Source organism: Xenopus tropicalis, chromosome 8 (genome assembly GCF_000004195.4).
Source record: "Xenopus tropicalis strain Nigerian chromosome 8, UCB_Xtro_10.0, whole genome shotgun sequence".
Lineage (NCBI taxonomy): Eukaryota > Metazoa > Chordata > Amphibia > Anura > Pipidae > Xenopus > Xenopus tropicalis.
In genome coordinates this window covers 119,691,903-119,712,585 of record NC_030684.2, presented here as the reverse complement: position 1 = coordinate 119,712,585, position 20,683 = coordinate 119,691,903, and the positions used below count along the sequence as shown (strand labels likewise).

The following is a 20,683-nucleotide window of genomic DNA, read 5'->3' as shown; positions in this document are numbered from 1 at the left end:
AGAGGAATGGATTCATTTGAATCTTTGATTAAGCCTATTAAAAGTGCAGTGTTTGGCTGCTTCCCCGTGAGATTGATCTAATGCTGCAGTAGGGAATGGGGGCTGGTACGAAGGCATTCATAAAAGCTGCTGTTACAGAGGGGAATTTTATGCATAGGAAGGAGCATATGCTGACTGACAATAACTGATAGTGACTTTTCCTTTAGTTATAATAAATATATCAATATATAAGCACCCTACTCTGACCTGCTAGCATGTATTTATAGTGTAAATGACAAATAGGGGGACTCTGTATAGGAAACACCTTTCCAGTTGTGATAGATTATTTTGCACGTAATGATTAGTGCCACTAGGGTATCATCACTTGTGTAATTACCCTGTAGAGTAAAATGGCTCCACAACATCAGAAGCTTTGTCTTTTGAGACCTGATAGAAATAGATATGTGTGGTCCCCTGTGACTTACAGAACTGCTCTTGGGAGCTGTTACCCCCTGGCTGGCATTTTACCAGCTCAGCTGATACATATATGCATGATGGCCAATGTCGTTAATCAGGGATATAAATAACAGATATAGAAGGCTGGTATTCTTGTCTGAAAAAGAGGGGTACTGAGACAAGCATGATGATTTACTTAACCATCTAAGGAGTCAACCTTAGTCAAACTCTACCTCAGCATCTTACATTACAGGATCATTTGTTTTTTTACTTACCTGATCAACCAACCAGATTTATTGGAGTGGCCTTGAGCAAGCCAGCAGTGGCAGACATGATCTCACAGAAATTCTGGAAATGGTCATTAGTAACATAGTAAGTTGGGTTGAAAAAAGACATATGTCTATCACGTTCAACCATGATGCCTATATATAACCTGCCTAACTTCTAGTTAATCCAGAGGAAGGCAAAAAACCCCATCTGAAGCCTCTCTAATTTGCAACAGAGGGGAAAAAATTCCTTCCTTACTCCAAGATGGCAATCAGACCAGTCCCTTGAACTACATCAGGTCTGAATAGTTTAACAGGCAACAAAGGCTGGTCCTTCCTTAGAACCCCCGTGCAAAGAAAATAAATCCAATATGGCACCAACGACAAATCACCCATGATCCAAACATGTTTATAAAGGCTGACCTATCAATAATAAGACTGATCCGTCTAAGATTCCGATAATAAAAGCCAACTCCTTCTGCATTGACTTCATAGAAGGCAGACTCACACTCTATCCTTGCATCAAATGAATGCAAATAACATCTTTGCTACAGAATAACAGGCTTCCCTGAATAGTTCTACTAAGAAATCTGGAGTGTAAAAAATAGTCCCTCCACTGAGCTGGATATGATGATTTAAAAAAGAACTTTAAGTGACCACATTGACAACAGCCTTCCCAAGCATGTTGTTTTATCTCTGCCCAGGGATGCCCCATGATGATTTGGCTAGGCTTTTAGCAGGTTAGGTTCCATCCACATCGAAATGATCCATTGAACGTGTCATGCTAGCCTCTGTCTGTGCCTATTGATCTTTTCTATTCAGCGTCTACTGATTCTCTTCAGTGCACTAAATTACTTTATGAGCCGCTCCAAAAACCACAGCCACTTTGCCTTTTATTCATGTATGAAAGTGCAGACCCATCTGTGCACCATCTTATATGCGACCCTCGCGAATGCGGGGAGCGTCAGGAAAATTCGATGCTCTTGAGCTATTGTGCCGTGTTGTTTTTTCTTCTGACCTTTGTTAATGAGTTTGAGAGAAAAGCAGCTGGCACAGGCTGGCAATATTCGTCTTCTTTCAGTAGCTGTGCCTTTCAGCTTTTCCGAATGGGAAAGTAGGCTGATTAAAGAACCGCCACCGGATTTTCTTTTTAAAGGGCCACGTGAATCTTCTTAGCGTGCATTAATATTGTCCAACGGAAATAGTCCAAGATGAATGCTTCCATATATTCCTGTTGTTGGAAGGCTGCACTATAAAGGTTTTATAGATGGCAGATATAGTCTTGGCTCTCGGCCAATGAGCAGCAGTTAACCCATTTTATGTGCCATTCATCTGAGGGATAGAGACACCCATTGCACCTAAATAATTAGTGTACTATTGATTGCGCTGCTCACACAAGAGAAACGATATTGCTAGCTAGGAAAAGGTTCAACATTTGGTCAGTGTTCTCGTTTTAACAAACCTATAAAAACATTGCGGTATTACTAACTCAGTTCCAAGAAGAGGTGCAAGTAATTGTCTAACCCTAAATTCACACTAACTGACCCTCAGGTTGAGCTTCCAGGTGCACCTAGGAAATTCGTAAGCCTAAAGGTGTCCATACACTGGCCAATAAAAGCTGCCAACGGACTGAGTTGCCAGCTTATTGGACCATGTATAGGTCCTTCCGATGGCCCTACCCAGCCGATAAATCATCCAAATGTTGATCAGGCAGGTTTTAAAATTCCATCAGGGCAGGACTGCGCGGGTATCGCTGATCCTTGTATCCCTGTCATTATGATCTGATCCTTTAACCATGGTTTGTACACTGAGGCCACTGAGATTTGCAGTGAACATTAATTTGTTACCCTTGAGTTTCTTGGAAGAATGGCTGATACACCTATTTTTCCTGTACCTGTAACCTTGTTATGAGCTAAGGGGACCCTACCTGAGAAACCAAAGGGGGCTTAACATGGAACAGTTTGCAACTACTCCCTAAATGGAAAGATAGAAGGATAGAAAGGTCAAGTTAACCTCATACACATCAAATGCAAGAGAGTATGGCATAAGCTTTGTTCAGAATGTTCTGTGAGAGTCATATGGCATTAGGTGGGATTATAAACTTAATAACAGGGCAAACTTTACATATTTCTTTCTGTGCCTTAGGAATAACAGATTACAATCATGCTAATTACTGGCTGATCCCTGCTGGTAAGACGCATGCAGATTATATGGTGGCACAGTGGTGTCCTGCCAGCAGGTAACCCATCACATCTGCAGAATTTCCCTGGCTCGGTGACATTGTTTGGAGAAGACTCGGTACCTTTCTGTAATTATTTCCATATGTTTTTTTTCAGGATACCAGAAGGTCCAATTGAACAGGGTGCCGCGGCAGGAAGGATACGAGCATTAGAGGAGCAGCTGTTAAAGGCCAAAGAACAGATAGAGATGTACAAACAGCAGTCCAGCAATGCTGGTAAGTACTCTCTTGCTGGGTAACCTTAAACAAGCTTACAGGGATAATGAAGGGGCTGTAAAGAGATGACAATATACCTTCAATTTTTACTCCATGACATTTTCTCACAAGGTTTTGTAGGATGCGTAGTGCCCTCTTCTGGTGATTCTGCACTGAATTTGTGCCCCATTTTTGTTGCCCTGATTTTATACAAAGACCTTCCCTGGCAGCAGTTCAGTAAACATTAAGTGGCCTTTCAAACAAATGTAGTTTAGTTGAGCTCTGTTTTATTATGCTTCTTGGTCTAAGATCTGATATCTAGAAAACTCCAGAATATGGAAGTGCCAAAAAAATCACCCTAGTCACAACTAGTTCCTTAATCCTTTCCTACTCTTCTCTCAAATGACCCCTGCCCATGGTATTGGATAGTGCGCCATTCAGAATGCAATGTCCATCCACTCATAGTGAGCAGATTGTTTCATGGCCTGGGAACACCTCCACCTACTGTAGTTTTTCCTAAAGCAAATTTGGAATAGCTGCCATTTAGATACCTTACATTGTAAGCTCCTCTGGGGCAGGGACTGGTGTGAATGATGTATAATCTCTGTAAAGCGCCACAGAAATGTGTTGACGCTATATAAATAACAGGAAATAATTATATACTCCAGAGGGCTAATCTGCTCTCCTACCAATGCACTTTACTACATTAGCCACAGAACTGATTTCTGGCTCTGCATTTCTATACCGCTATTATGTGCTCAGTTTCAGGCCTGGGAAAAGACCATGAAATTTTAAGAAGAGCTATTGAAAATGGAGCCAAGGAATTCTGGTATTTTGTCCAAAGTGAAGTAAAGAAGTTAAAGCATTTGGACAGGAATGAACTCCAAAGACATGTAGACGAGATAATTATCGACATGGGACATCAGCAAAGGTAACCCTGTAACCCTGATGTGATGGTGCTTTACGGATATCATGGGTTTGGTTTAGTTATATAGCACTCCATGCAGCCATTGTATAACACTCCATGCAGCCATTGTAAATATCCTGCCTTGTCTGAGTATTTAATTATATTCATAATTATTTATCCGCGCCTTGTGGCATTTGAGATCCATTAATGAAAAATGATCTTCATGTGTAGCCTTAACTTTATGATAATTCAAAACAATATCGTAGTTATTTCTGTAACATACTGTAGGAGGCCAAGGAAGCTCGCTGTTAAAGGGGAACTGTAGGACAGTAAAACAAAATTAAACTTCTGCTCGCACTGCCTTGTAAAAATAGGGGCTTTTCTCAAAAACTGTTATTGATTGGGGGGAGGGCTTACTGTGCCTGCAGAGGCTACCTGCAGGGGTATTTAATCCCTAATGGGTCCCAGTGGTTTTTAAGGTTTGTGTCCATAATTATTAGTAAAAGTGTGTTTGGGTTAATCAATGGTCCCTCTTTGATTCGATTTCCAGTGTGGTTTCATTAAATAATATAGCACTTTCTATATCTATATCCAGGCACATATAGTTATCTGATCCGCGGGTGCTGGATCTCTGCCTAAGCCAGGGGATTGCAGTAAGACCCTGGCAAGGGCAGAATGGAAACATAATTTAAATGACTCGATCAATGCATTAAAGGAGAATAAAAGGCAAAAATCACTGGGCCAGGCCAAATGTTAGGCACCCCCCAGTGATTGCATTCTTTTCCCTTTTACCCCAGGCTGGTAGTTGCGAGAGAGCGATCCAGTGATATTATTCCCTTTAAAGGAAAACTAAAGCCTAACTAAAAGGCTAGAAATGAGCTTAGGGACCCACTCACAATATACAGAATATAAATGACACAATAAAAGGCTGATTATTTATTAATACAGATAATCACTACATGACAGTTCAGAAACCAGTGCAACTAGAAGCAGAATTAAATAATCAGTTCCGTAGCATCAGCTTATATGACCAGCCTCATTTTCTGATCGATAATTTGCGACGACCCCTTCGCTTCTCAGCAGCTGCCCAGAGCCCGCTGGGGGTACAGGGTGCAGGAAGCTCAGTATATAAAATACTGTATGGCATTTTTAGCCATATTCATTTTTAGGGTTTAGTTCTACTTTAACAGTCAGTTTCTCAAAGGAGAACATCTCCTTAAATGCAGTGAATATCTTCTAACGATAGTCATTACATTAAAATAAGGTCATCATTAAGTTTCAATTCTTAAGGCATAAAGCTGACTCGCACACATAATTAGGGTCACCCTCTGAAAAGTAGTTAAGGAGCACTAAGTGAAATGTCTGCTGCTCTGTTCAAAATGTATATTCATTGGGTTTATTGTACCTTTCCTGGATGCCATTGTCTGAACTGACACACATATTGAAGTTGCGGGGTAACCAGTGATGCTAAAGGCACCCCCTGTATCTATACACATCATCCTTCAAGCCAAGCTATTTTTTTTTTTGACTTGGGCACCGCTGCCTGAGTCTGACCATTACCCACTTATACTCCCAGCCCTTCCCCATGTTTGATTCTTCTAAGCATCTGATTTGTAAACAACTTTTTTTTTTAATTTGTACCCCCCCAATTGTGCAATTTCCTCAAGGTTAGTAACATAGGGCCCTGAAAAGATTTTGCCTTAGATATAAAATCATGGCCATAACAGTCATCCCTTCATTGTTCCAGGATATCGACAGTAACATAGTAAGTTAGGTTGAAAAAAGACGCATGTCCAATCACGTTCAACCATAATGCCTATATATAACCTGCCTAACTGCTAGTTGATCCAGAGGAAGGCAAAAGTAATGAATAGGGGTCAGTGCCTGTCCCTATCCCATCACAACTGGCCTTCATGCTGGGCACTCTTAGGGAAGCAACTGCTTTACACTGTGTATAAATTATCATGTGGGTTCATTTTCAGATTCTCTTATATTCAAGTTTTGCTTTGTTGCTTTTACATTAAAGGACATGTAAACCCTACATTTTGCTATCATGTATGTAAGTTGGGCACATCTCCCCCACCTGAACCGGATCATTTGTACTGCAAATATTCTTTCTATTCACCAGCACCTTTTTCTTACTACAAATATCAGCTTTAACCTGGCGGCCATTTTCCCTCTGACGTCATCTGCGAACAGCACATGTGCCCTGTAAAGTTCATGCAATGAAGAATGCAGGCTTACACAGGCAGAACCTGCTTTGATAAAAGGGCTGTGGCAGACGGGGAGATTAGTCGCCCGCGACAAATCTCCCTTGTTGCGGGCGACTAATCTCCACGAAATGCCATCCCACAGGCGAGAATGTAAATCGGCTGTGGGATGGCATACGAGGCACTGCAATTTCCCCAAATTCATGGAAGTTTCCTCTCAAGGTACCACGTATGCCATCCCACCGGCAATTTACAAAGGGAGATTTGTCGTGGGCGACTAATCTCCCCATGTGCCAGAGCCCTTATAGTCAAACTGAGCTCAGGACAGGAGGTTAGGAGAAAAAAAATGTTCTCCAGCAGAGTGCACAACTAGAGCAGGGTTTCTATGGACACCAGCAGTGCCATCACTTTATTGGCTGCTAGACTGGGGGGCGTGTTTAGTAACCTGAACTGAACATGCTCAGTAAGCAAGAGCCAAAGGAAATTCCTGAGGGAGGAAGCTGAGTGGATCAAAGGAGGAGAAGAATCCTAAGTGATTAAGGGGATGCTGCAGCCTTACTATTAACCTTCTAACAAATGGAGTGACATGTATTTACAGATTTTAAAGAGGCTGTTCACTGGTTACAGTTTTTGTTGTGGGGGAGTTACACGTCCTTTAACTAGAAGTTGGATGTTGCTTATCTGCTTTATTGGTGAAATAAATGAACTTCTTTGGGCACAAGATTGCCAATCACAGCTGTCCTTGTGTCTCAAAGCAAGAATCCAAAGCAATAGTCCCTTTAACAGTCTATCTGAGGCTGAAAAGACATTTTCTGCATTTAACAACAGAGAGAAGCATTTGCTTGCGCAGGAGAAAGCACCATTCAGAAACGTTCCTTTTTATTTTGGTTCTTAAAGGACACACCAGGCTTGCCACGGAAATGGCACTTACTATGAGGAATAATGGTTATTATGCTTATATGTTAACTGCCTGTAATATCTGCAAATTGCCTTAATGTACTAGAGAAATGTACAATTCCTGTTATTAAGGGATAATGCCTTCAGTATGTTAACCACGGAGCTTTGTGTGTCTTTCATCAGTGATTATGGTGCAGGATTTGTCAAACTGATATTAATCAAATGGCATTTTGTGCTCGTTTTTATTCCCCGCAAATGGCTCGCGCTGAAGTAACCAGATAGCTAAATCTGCAGTCGGCTCGTTTTATCTCTGTCAAGCCATGCCAGAGAGCTTGTTCTGAAATTCATTTGTTCTGTATGTAATAAACAGGTAGAAAAGAAATATACCACAAATGTCATTTGTCATTATATACTAACTGGGGATGTGCCGAATCCTTTACGAAGGCCGAATCCCGAATCAAATCCTAATAGACATATGTAAAGTAGGATAAGAAAGGGTTAAAGACAACCACGTGTGACAAAAAGTCACGTGATTTTAAAGGGGTGGTTCACCTTCAGGTTAACTTTTAGTATGGTAAAGATTGGCCAATTCTTAGCAACTTTTCAACTGGTCTTCATTTTTTATTTTGTATAGTGTTCTAATTATTTGCCTTCTTCTTCTAAATCTTTGCAGCTTTCCAATAGGGGGTTACTGACCCCAGCAGCCACAAATTATTGCTCTGTGAGGCTACAGTTTTATTGTTACTGTTCCTTTTTATTACTTATCTTTTTATTTAGGCCCTCCTTTATTCATATTCATGTCTCTCTTTCAAATCGTTGCCTGGTGTCTAGGTTAAATTGGACCCTAGCAACCAGATAGCTGCTCGAATTCTAAACTGGAGAGCTGCTGAACAAAAAGCTAAATATGCAAAAACCAGCAAATAATAAAAAAAAAACGAACGACGAATTGCAAATTGTATCAGAGTAGCACTCTCTACATCAGGGATCCCCGACCTTTCTTACTCGTGAGCCACAGTCAAATGTAAAAAGACTTGGAGAGCAACACAAGCACCATAAAAGTTCATGGAGGTGCCAAATAAGGGCTAAGATTGGCTATTAGGGGCCTCTATGCAAACTATCAGCTTACAGGAGGCTTTATTTGGTAGGAAATCTTGTTTTTATTCAACCAAAACTTGCCCCCAAGTCAGGAATTAAAAAATAACTCCCTAGTTTGGGGGCACTGAGAGCAACATCCAAGGGGTTGGGGAGCAACGTGTTGCCCCTGAGCCGCTGGTTGGGGATCACTGGTCTACATCATACTATAAGTTATTGTAAAGGTGAACAAACCCTTTTAAGGCAGTGATCCCCAACCAGTGGCTCGTGAGGAACATGTTGCTCCCCAACCCCTTGGATGTTGCTCCCTGTGGCCTCAAACTAGGTGCTTATTTTTTTATTTCTGACTTGGAGGCAAGTTTTGGTTGCATAAAAACCAGGGGTACTGCCAAACAGAGACTTCTATAGGCTGCTAGTCCACATAGGGTCTACCAAATAGCCAATTATAGCTCTTATTTGCACCCATAGAAACCTGTTTCATGCTTGTATTGCTCCCCAACACTTTCTCCATTTGAATGTGGCTCACACGTTTAAAAGGTTGGGGATCCCTGCTTTAAGGATTCAGTTTGGCCAGGAGCATAGATTCGTCCGAATCCAAATCTTGCTGAAAAAGGCCAAATCCCGAACGGAATCCTGGATTCGGTGCATCCCTAATACTAACATTTATTTGGAATGGGAAATATTTACCCAACCAGCTGATGATTTTGCCCAATGGCGAGCGACCGCCCATTCCCCCCCGAACACCCTGTTTCACCCAAGTAGACAAAAATACTCTGACCACAACTAAAAGGGGATTTCAGTATCACAAACCTTTCATAACAGAATATGTTGCTTGTTATATGCAGGTCAGTGATGACAGATCTCTACTACCTCAGTCAGACAGATGGAGCGGGCGACTGGCGTGAGAGGGAGGCCAAAGATTTGACAGATCTGGTGCAAAGAAGGATCACCTATCTCCAGGTAAAAGACTCTACTGATGAGTACGTTCCAGCCCTATAAGAGGATAACTGAAATGTAGACAAATGGGGAAATGCTTATATTTGCCTCTGCTTGGGTCTTATATTAAAGCCTAAGTAGGCCTGCTGTGAGCACTAATCCCATAATCACTTGCACATAACCTCTTGCTTCCATTAGTTGCCTTGGAGGCCAAGATGCTGAGAGCCCAAGGCATCTATTATGGACCAGTGGTGCTGGATCCCCCCGTGTAATTCATAGCACTTAATCTGCAAGCAAGGATTAATCTTATTTTTAAAAAAGCATGTAATGCTCTTTCTATAAAAGCACATCTTCATTAGGCAAAGAAATTGTAAATCACTTGTAAAAGGAATAGATTACAACTGCAATTTTGTTTCCGGATGTTCCAGGAAAGAACATCTCAAGCCCATTTCTTTCTGTAGGCGAAATCTCCGCTGGCGGAATTAAGTAAATATGGGTTTGAGGTGAAGGGCTTTCAATCAGATTATCAGCTCGAGGTCTTATTTCCCTGCTGCCTGCAGTCATGGGGCCTAACGTAGCCTATCAGTGTGCGCCCTCTGCTGCACATTACATTAAACATGGACAAGGGGCTTCCAGGAAAAGAAAGAAGTGCCTGAGGGGTACTGAGGAAACATTTTATATGCAAAGCAAGGAAAACATATTTTAAACAATGGGCTGTTACTCTGCATTGCTCTGCATAGGGAGCCGGGAACGATACAATGTTTCTCTTACTTTCATCCTTATTTTTTTTAGTGTTTTCATCTCTTATTGCTTCCTTAATTCCCTTTGCTTCCTTCCTTCTCCATTACATACATACATCCTCCTTTCTTTGATTTCTTCTTCCCTTGATTCCATTCCCTATTTAATTGCTCCCTTTGCATCATTCCTTCCGTTCCAATCTCTCTCCTACTCTTCTTCTTTCCTTAAAATGCATCTTGCATCCAAATTATTTCCCTCATTGCAGGGCTGTGGCACCTCTTGAATTAGTGGTGGTTCACCTTTAAGATACATTTTAGTATGTTGGAGAATGTAGTATTCCTAGCAGCTTTGCAATTGGTCTTCGATATTTATTTGTTACAGTTTTTTTAATTATTTACCTTCTTCGTCTAGATCTTTCCAGCTTTCACATTTGGGGGGGGGGACACTGACCCCGCTAGCCAAAAAACTATTGCTACAATTTTTATTTTATTCCTTATAGTTCTATTTAGTCATTCTTCTATTCATATTCCAGTTTCGCATTCTGGTTGATAAGGTAAGCAAGACCCTAGCAACCAGATAGCTGCTGAAACAAACTGGAGAGCTGCTAAACAAAAAGCTTAATAGCTGAAAAACTGCAAAAAATAAAACAATGAAAACCAATTGCAAATTGTCTCAGAATAGCAATGTATACATCATACTAACAGTTATTTTTAAGGTGAACAACCCCTTTAAGGATCTGTAGGCCTAGAGCAGGGATCCCCAACTTTTTTTACTCGTGAGCCACATTCAAATGGAAAAAGTGTTGGGGAGCAACCCAAGCATGGAAAAAGTTCCTGGGGGTGCAAATAAGAGCTACAATTGGCTGTTTGGTAGCCCCTATGTGGACTGGCAGCCTATAGAAGGCTCTGTTTGGCTTTACACTGGGTTTTATGCAACCAAACTTGCCCCCAAGCCAGAAATTCAAAAAGGGCAACCTACTTTGAGGTCCCTGGGAGCAACATCCAAGGGGTTGGGGGGCAACATGTTGCTCACGAACCACTGGTTGGGGATCACTGGCCTAGAGGCTTCTTACCATCCGTTGTTTCTCTCATTTATAAACTGTACCTAGGGCTGGCAGTTCCTATCTATCCAAAAGCCTGGTTTCAATAGACTCAAATAAAGATCAGCCCTAGTGCCAGTTCTGCAGTGAAAGCTTCTCAAAAAGACCCTTCTAGTCAGTAAACTAGTCAGTATGCAAAGTACCAGAGTACCAGTGGGGTACAGCTAGTGGTCCCTATCTGTGTGACATTTTTCCAAGGCTGTGATGTTACATAGTTACATAGGGTTAAAAAAAGACCAGAGTCCATCAAGTTCAGTCCTTCCAAGTAAACCCAGCACACACAACCTATACTTACCAATCTATACACTCACATACATAAACTATATATACAAACATTAATACTAACTGTAGATATTAGTATCACAATAGCCTTGGATAATATGCTTGTTCAAGAACTCATCCAGGCCCCTCTTATAGGCATTAACAGAATCTGCCATTACGGCATCACTAGGAAGGGCATTCCCCAACCTCACTGCCCTCACCGTGAGGAACCCCCTACACTGCTTCAAATGAAAGTTCCGTTCCTCTAATCTAAAGGGGTGGCCTATGTTGAATAGTAACAGAACAATACATTCTCTGGCTTCAGAGACACTACAAACACAAGTCACATCTGTTAGGACTGCCCCTTTAATTATGGGTTACTATAATGTTTGGCATCACATTGGCAGTCTTTTATGTGTTAAGGGTTTACCCAAACACAATGCCTTCTGTTTTTTCCCAGTGTAATACCTTGGATGGGGCTGCTCCCTCGCATTGTATTCAGTGCGATCCGCAGGCAGTCTTCTGCACAATCTTATTAACTGTTCAGCTTTCCAGGAGATAAGTCAGCAGCTGTATCTTACAGGATCTCGCTTCATTCATTCTCTGAGCCTCCAGTAGCCAGTCTGTTGGAAGCACATCAATAGCCTCATACATATGTAGAATACAGCCAGGTGTTATTCATGCCGTGTGTGCCGCCGAGCAAGGTCACCTTGACATGTGCAGCATTGGGCTTTCTCTTCTACTCTTCTTCTTTCTTCTGGGACTTGCCTGTGTCTCTGTTAGACTGTAGCAGTGCTTTTCCTTTCTTTGTTTGTAGATGCTAGCTTCTATTCATTATCATATGTTAGTGTCATTTTTGTGTAAATAAGGGACTCATAAGTCTATAAAGTCTAAGCCGGTGATTTGGAGCCATATATGACAGAGTTTCCCTACCATGTTAACAAAACAGCTTCAGGTGCATTGTTTGCATTAAAAACGGGATTTTTTTAAATAGATTGTGCCATTAATTTTTGACACATGCAGGGGGATTGAATGACCGACGCATGGTGAATTATAATCAAGTGCTGATTTATAATTCACCTTATAGAAGATGCACTTCACCTCATGAAGACGATCCCAATCTTATATTAAAGCCCATAATTCTTCTGAAGCTTACCTCCTTCGTTCCTCTAGGGTAGAAGACCCCAAGCAATTGGATTCTGAGTGCCCAAGTTTTTGGGGGCTAGACAGTCTCTGGGTCTTGCCATATTAGTGCTTTGATTGGCTGGTGGCCCAATATGGGCTATATCTGACACATATTTGTACCATAATAACGTCACCTTATACATACAGATTAGTGTAGATCCCCTGTCAATGATATCTCACCATAACCAGAGATAAGTACAGAAGGTGTAAGGCAGGGATCCTCAACCTTTTATACCTGTGAGCCACATTCAAATGGAAAAAGTGTTGGGGAGCAACACAAGCATGGAAACAATTCCTGGAGGTGCCAATAAGAGCTATGATAGGCTATTTGATAGCCCCTATGTTTACTGGTAGCCTACAGAAGGCTCTGTTTGGCTCTACACTGGGTTTTATGCAATCAACACTTGCCTTCTAACCAGGAATTCAAAAATAACTACCTGCTTTGGGGCCACAGGGAGCAACACCCAAGGGGTTGGAGAGCAACACATTGCTCACAAACTACTGGTTGGGGATCACTGGTGTAGGGATTGCAGCTGCAGTGGGCCAGTGCATATGAAGTGTTGGCATCTCTTCTGTTTAAAGGGACACCGATCCTATATGCATTAAGAAACAGTGATGATAGTAGCAGTGATGTTTAGAGGAAACAGGTGATGCCCCAGATCGTAAGTCACATCTTGATTGTGTCTTTACTGTTGTAGATCCTATTGTTAGAACAAAACGTTGGGTTGCAGAGGTTTATCTCTGGGTGGTTAGAGAGCAAGCATGCCAATGTGAGGCTCCACAAACCTCACCTCAGCCAGGTACAGTATTAGGCAACCTCTATGCTGAGTGCTGCAGGCATTCCTATACTAGGAACTCACTGTACCTGCAAACAGCAGTGCTATTAATAAATGTTCACTTTGTTAAATGAGACTTTGTTTTATTATATTGTGTACAAGATCCCATTTGTCATCATTGAGGCTTTGATGCTGTTTCAAAACTAAATCACAGAATCTATTTGAATTTTGTTGAGTGTAATCTAATACCCGGGGTGAAACGGGTTCATAGTAAGCCTTGGGTGCATGGAACAATGTGCTGCCTGCCATTGTATTATGTCTTTTAGTAGGGAGAGCCAGTAACTTTATTCCACAGGCTTCGTTCCTTCCCATCTCCAATGTTTTTTTAGAATGACAATTTTTTTTTATTGAGTTTTCCAGTAATACACTTCTGAATGCAATAAAGTAGAATACAGTTGACTAAACAATTCAGCTATTATGAAAGAGTAACAAAGAAGAGGAAAAAAGTGTGTAAAACACAAAACAAGCATTCAGCGGCAGGGTTGCATTTTCCAGGAACAGTTTTTTATGGGTGCAAATGCTGCAGACGCTAGAATGGCAGAAATTCATGCACTTGGGCAGATGCGCAGATTTCAATATGTTACAGCTATATTTTTCCCCTCAAATCCTTATTGACTTTTGTTCTTTTACACTTTCATGTTTTCATCCCTGCTGCCTTTAAAAGGCTTTGTGAAATAACTCTACATCTATTTTGAAGCAATAAAAACTGTCCGTGGTCATTTAAACAGAAGGATATGCGGCATGTTGTCCACGTGCCTTTGCATTTTGACGTTTCCATAAGTGCTCTTTCAGCTCAGCTCTTCTGCATCCCTTTTTCTGACTGCCCGTTTGTGTCTGAGCTTTATAAATAAAAGATGGTCTTAAAAGCAAAAGATTTAAATGGAAATTCTCAAGAAAAAGTAAAAAAAAAAAAACTTAAACTAATGCCTCGGACTTTCATTTATTTGTGTTTGTTCTGCGGAATGGCAGGATCCTTTTATTGGCAGGGTTTCTTCCCAGCTAATAGCTGCCAATTTTTCATGGGCTGTGTTCATAGATTTCAAAAGGTATTGATGTTCTTAAAGGGAAACTGATAAGTATACAGTCTTTTCCGTTTCCATGGATGTTAAATAAATTTATTTGCACCTCTATTACAATTAAGTGGCAAATGAATCATTAATGATGATATCTACTTGCACTTTGTATTTATTACTGGGACTTCTTAAAGGAATACTGTCAATGTCAGTTAATAGAGATATAATTACCCCTTATTGGGGGTAGAACAATCCTATTGGGTTTATTTAATGGTTAAATGATTCCCTTTTCTCTGTAATAATAAAACAGTACCTGTACTTGATCCCAACTAAGATATAATTACCCCTTATTGGGGACAGAACAATCCTATTGGGTTTATTTCATGGTTAAATGATTCCCTTTTCTCTGTAATAATAAAACAGTACCTGTACTTGATCCCAACTAAGATATAATTACCCCTTATTGGGGGCAGAACAGTCCTATTGGGTTTATTTAATGGTTTAATGATTCCCTTTTCTCTGTAATAATAAAACAGTACCTTGTACTTGATCCCAACTAAGATATACTTACCCCTTATTGGGGCAGAACAGCCCTATTGGGTTTATTTAATGGTTAAATGATTCCCTTTTCTCTGTAATAATAAAACAGTACCTGTACTTGATCCCAACTAAGATATAATTACCCCTTATTGGGGGCAGAACAGCCCTATTGGGTTTATTTAATGGTTAAATGATTCCCTTTTCTCTGTAATAATAAAACAGTACCTGTACTTGATCCCAACTAAGATATAATTACCCCTTATTGGGGGCAGAACAGTCCTATTGGGTTTATTTAATGGTTTAATGATTCCCTTTTCTCTGTAATAATAAAACAGTACCTTGTACTTGATCCCAACTAAGATATAATTACCCCTTATTGGGGCAGAACAGCCCTATTGGGTTTATTTAATGGTTAAATGATTCCCTTTTCTCTGTAATAATAAAACAGTACCTGTACTTGATCCCAACTAAGATATAATTACCCCTTATTGGGGGCAGAACAGCCCTATTGGGTTTATTTAATGGTTAAATGATTCCCTTTTCTCTGTAATAATAAAACAGTACCTGTACTTGATCCCAACTAAGATATAATTACCCCTTATTGGGGGCAGAACAGTCCTATTGGGTTTATTTAATGGTTTAATGATTCCCTTTTCTCTGTAATAATAAAACAGTACCTTGTACTTGATCCCAACTAAGATATACTTACCCCTTATTGGGGCAGAACAGCCCTATTGGGTTTATTTAATGGTTAAATGATTCCCTTTTCTCTGTAATAATAAAACAGTACCTGTACTTGATCCCAACTAAGATATAATTACCCCTTATTGGGGGCAGAACAGCCCTATTGGGTTTATTTAATGGTTAAATGATTCCCTTTTCTCTGTAATAATAAAACAGTACCTGTACTTGATCCCAACTAAGATATAATTAATTAAGAAGTTCGGCCTTGGAAAGATAATACCGCTTTTCTATTTATACAGCTCATTTATTGCAAACTGTTCTATGTTGCTACAACCCAATGAAAAAAATACTGAGGCACTGCAATCCGTTTTGAGGCAACAGTCATTAAAAATATATCTCTTGCCAAGGATCCATGATAATGTTGGCTTTCAGCTTTCATTTGACTGTTTGGTGTATTCATGATATCTTTAGGATTATGCAGCAATTTCCAAGCAATGTTGACCTTTCATCCTTGTTGGCCTCTTTTCTATTTTTCTTTCTTTTGAAGAACATATCTAGCCTATGCCAGGTTTGGAACCAGTGGCCTCCCACAGAGCTGAGGAATGTATTTTATATTAAATTTGCAATAGGGCCAGTGGGTGAGAGGAGAGAGAAGGCAGCCCATACAGAACAGTTTCCCCTATCTTTCTTATGTTATTTGCTGAGATTTCCCAGCCTATAATGCCTCTTGGTCAGGCTGCTTGATGTATTGTCTTCCCTGAACATTTTGTTGCTGTCAGCAGCCTGACAGAATTCTATGTTGCAGAGAAAGACAAGTACACGCAGGAACCCACTCATGAATTTTAACATTATTCTCTACCTTAGTGCTTATGCCATGAGAAATATTTTTCACCATTTTATAATAGTTCTTAAAGGAGAATATCCTATTTTTCTTGACTTGGGTGGAGGTCAGTGACCCCCAACCATTGCCCCAACAGCTGTAGCTGCTAAGGAGATGCTATTGTTATAATAACATCTATTTAATAGTTGGCACGTGCATACTTCTCCAATAAAAGCTCTAAACAGAGCAAAAAGTCTTCTCTGTCTGCTTTCTTAATAGGAGAGCTGGAGTCTTTTGAATTTACAGATAATTTTTGACATAACTGAGATCTTGTGGGATAAAATACATGACTTAAAATAAAGAAAGCCACAAAATGGGCTTTGTCTTCATGCAAAACCAGATTTAAAGGTGTACACTAAGGGGTCTATTCATTAAAGTACGAGTTTGAATCCTGAAATGGGAAAAATTCAGATTGGATACAATAATTTCTGATGATTGCAAATATCACGGAAATGCTTATGAAAAAATTGTATTAGTCACGATAATATCATATTGGCGAAATTTTTGTATCAAATGATCATAAACAGCGGGAAAACCTTTCTGACTTTGATCCTTCTGCGCATGATTTTGGAAGCCTCCCATTGGGCTCAATGGCACTCTGCAGCTCCAACCTGGCCCAAGGAACGTCTCCCATAGGGCTCAATGGCACTCTGCAGCTCCAACCTGGCCCAAGGAAAGTCTCCCATAGGGCTCAATGGCACTCTGCAGCTCCAACCTGGCCCAAGGAAAGTCTCCCATAGGGCTCAATGGCACTCTGCAGCTCCAACCCGGCCCAAGGAAAGTCTCCCATAAGGCTCAATGGCACTCTGCAGCTCCAACCCGGCCCAAGGAAAGTCTCCCATAGGGCTCAGTGGCACTCTGCAGCTCCAACCTCGCCCAAGGAAAATCATGATACCGAAGCTTGAATGAATAACTAAACTTTTGTACTCAGCACGACAATACGATTTTGGCACAAAGTACAGGAAGCCTTATGGGTAGAAACCTCATTTGAAGTTAACATGACTCAGAAAGCTATCATTGGAATATGCCACTAACCTCCAAGTACAAGTGAGGAAAATGAGGTCCAGATACTATTGCAAATGGAAAAAGCTTTACAACTAGTTTGGGTTGTAATTATGGAGATTTTGCTCCTCTAGTTCAGGAACCAACTGGGAAAGATACTCCAGTAATACAGAATTTATGAGATTTTAGTCAAGGTGATCATAGCATGGTCTCCTTTGATATTATATTGCAGTGACAACTGTATAAATAAGTATATCACTCTAGGTTAAACTGAAACCACATCATGGCACGTAGCAGATGTCTTTTGGTCAGCTGACTTCTGCTTCATTGTTTTAGGTGTCAAAACCAGAAGAGCAGGATACTGCTTGAAAAGCTTCTCAGAGATGCATTTTCTTTCTTTATGCAAAAAAAGCTGTTTTTGGCACACAATCGCTTTACCAAACAGGAAGCTGAATTTTTTTTATTTTTTTTTTAATGTTACTTAGCAAATATGCATCTTTGTATATTTCCTCTATAAAAAACTAACCTGTGGTTAACAGAAAGGTAAGTAGTGAAAATGCTAAGAATATAAAAAGTGTATTATAGGCTTTCCAGTTAGTTGGATCATAGCTTTAAGCAAACATTCAGAAAAGTAATCGGACATGCAAACATTAAAAAATTGAAAGGGCAATATTGCAAAGAGTAAGCCAAATTCCAAATAAAATAAAGCTGAAAGATGTGGGGTCTTTGGTATTAGTCAGGTAATTTGGTTGATGAAAACAGGGAAAAGATTTGCTCCTACTTTGGTTCATTGAAAATAGCACTTGTAAATCGAATGTCACTTTTGATTGAGAAAATGTAAGCAAGCAGATCATTGCCGGGTGTTTATTTGGTAAAGTTGTATAAAGTTTCTGATCCAGGGACCAATCAAATTGTCATGTTGGGATCAAAGGGAATATATTTTCCCAATTGTAGATAAACTAGTTAATGCTTTATTGGGATATTTTGTTTACCTTGCTCTAAATTGCTATAAATTCAAATGAATAAAATCCAGATTTTCATGGACTTCATGGAGCATTTTGTCTACCTGATCAGTAACACCACTTGCATATGATATTAGGTCATTCTTCACACTTGCCTGTGGAGGATGCAGTATCATAACTGAGACAAGAGTAACATATATTTTCTCTAGAGTGTTCTACCAGAATAAGTTTAGCATGTTTAGAAAAGACCTTTAGCCGTATATATAACTTGTGTGGAATTGCAAACTAAACATGAATTAACATTGCACATAACATCCAGTTTGAACCGCAGTACCACATTGGTGTACAAAAGCAACTCTATATAGTAATGACTTTCCAGTGGTTGAGTGTCACACAAGTGACTACAGATGCCAAGATTCCCTCTTTGACACCGTTTCCTGCGTCACTGAACTTAATTAGAAATAAAAGTTCATATTTGACTCCACAATTTTAAGATAAAACTTCTAAAGGAGCCCCCACGTAGAATATGTTGATGTATAATCCTTCAATCTGTTGTTGTTCCAGTATTATTATTTAGTAGAATTTACAGCCTGTTAACATAACTAAATGGATTGTTAAAGGTCTCTGTTTCTTACCTATATCTACTTTTGTCATTCTTGCCGCTACAGAATCCCAAGGATTGCAGTAAAGCAAAGAAGCTTGTTTGTAATATCAACAAGGGCTGTGGATATGGCTGCCAGCTCCACCATGTTGTCTACTGTTTTATGATTGCCTATGGTACACAAAGAACCCTCATTTTGGAGTCTCAGAGCTGGAGGTACGCTACTGGTGGATGGGAAACAGTCTTCAAGCCTGTCAGCGAAACATGCACGGATAGATCTGGTTCCTCTACAGGACACTGGTCAGGTAAGCATTCCAGGGGCTGGTACCAAGATGCCATAGAAAATGATATATTTGCTATATAGTGGCTCTAGGTCATGATAAAAAGAAGGTTATAAAGGATCCAAAATAAACCTGCTCATCATGCAGTTATTATGTATTATGAATTCACCAGATGCAGATACTGTTAGGAGAGTATAGCAAGTGTGTCCATCAGGCCATTACCTACAATGTTATCACCATCATCATATCATATGCAGAATGTGACTTGCAAAAACACCTTTCACTGGCCTAAGTATTCCACAATTCCAACGCAAAAGTCACTCAAGCCCAACCATTCCTTTATTCCAGCACCTGCATTTTACTATTTAAAACATCACTGTTTCAGAACACCTTGTTTACAGTAGGCTTTTGGCAAACAGAGTATGGATCCAATTCAGTGATCTATGAAGGTGCTTAATCACAATATATACTTGGAATTTGATTTTAAAATAACCAAGGCTACTCCATAGTTTAAATTCATCTCAGACTAGCATAAAATCAATTTCTGCTAATGGCAGTGTCAAGCTTAAGGACTGTTAATAGGATCACTATATGGAACTTATATTAGAAAGCTGTTTACCTTAAACCAACAATGCATACATCACTGTTTTCAACATATGCCTATAGCTAAAAACTTTATTTGTTTTAAAGGGGTTTCACCGCTTCCAGCAAACTAATCACTGGCCTGTTTTCTGAAAGCAGTCCTTGCCATTTGGCATTTTAGGAAGCCTCTCAGAGATCTTAATGGTTCTCCGTAGCTGTTCCTCAGAGGGAACAATTTGGCAATTGTCAAATTTGTTATTGCAACCTTGTCCTTGTGTCCTCACAGAGCTCAATATGTTGATACAAACACTATGGAAATTAGTTTTCTTTGGACAGAATGTCCAGAATGGGCCAGGGCTACTGTTCTCTTTCAGGCACAGTTACATGGGTCCATTCCATACATGTACTTTTTTAGTGCTCCCTGCAGCCAGTAAGTCAGGGATCCCCAACCTTTTTCACTTGCAAACCACACTGAAATGTAAAAAGTGTCGGTGAGCCACAGAAGCTTGAAAATGTTCTTTGGTGATGCCGAATAAGGGCTGTGATTGGCTATTTGGTAGCCCCATGGGGACTGCTAGCCTGCAGGAAGTTCTGCTGGGAGTAAAACTGTGTCTCTGGGCTTCCAAAACTTGCCTCCAAGCTAGAAATTTAAAAATGGCACCTACTTTGAGGCCACTGGGAGCAACATCATAGGGGGTGGTGAGCAACATGTTGCCCTTGAGCCACTGGTTGGGGATCACTGCAGTAAGTAATCAGGACGTCTCCTTTCAGTTTGTCATATGGAAAGGTAGAGGCCCTTTCATTAAAACCTATTTCTTTTCTTGTGCTTTTGCTTTTAATAC

General features: G+C 40.2%; 1 protein-coding gene across 2 annotated transcripts in view; it reads left to right on the top strand.

Moving 5' to 3' along the window:
- fut8 (fucosyltransferase 8 (alpha (1,6) fucosyltransferase)) overlaps window positions 1–20,683 on the top strand; it is a 139,728-nt gene that overhangs the window by 89,313 nt on the left and 29,732 nt on the right. For both annotated transcript variants that reach the window (XM_031890310.1, NM_001001232.2), the window contains 4 exons: window positions 3,038–3,156; window positions 3,898–4,066; window positions 9,087–9,201; window positions 19,046–19,283. In XM_031890310.1, the coding sequence (XP_031746170.1) occupies window positions 3,129–3,156; window positions 3,898–4,066; window positions 9,087–9,201; window positions 19,046–19,283 (550 nt within the window). In that variant the 5' untranslated portion in view covers window positions 3,038–3,128. The remainder of the gene's footprint in view (window positions 1–3,037; window positions 3,157–3,897; window positions 4,067–9,086; window positions 9,202–19,045; window positions 19,284–20,683) is intronic.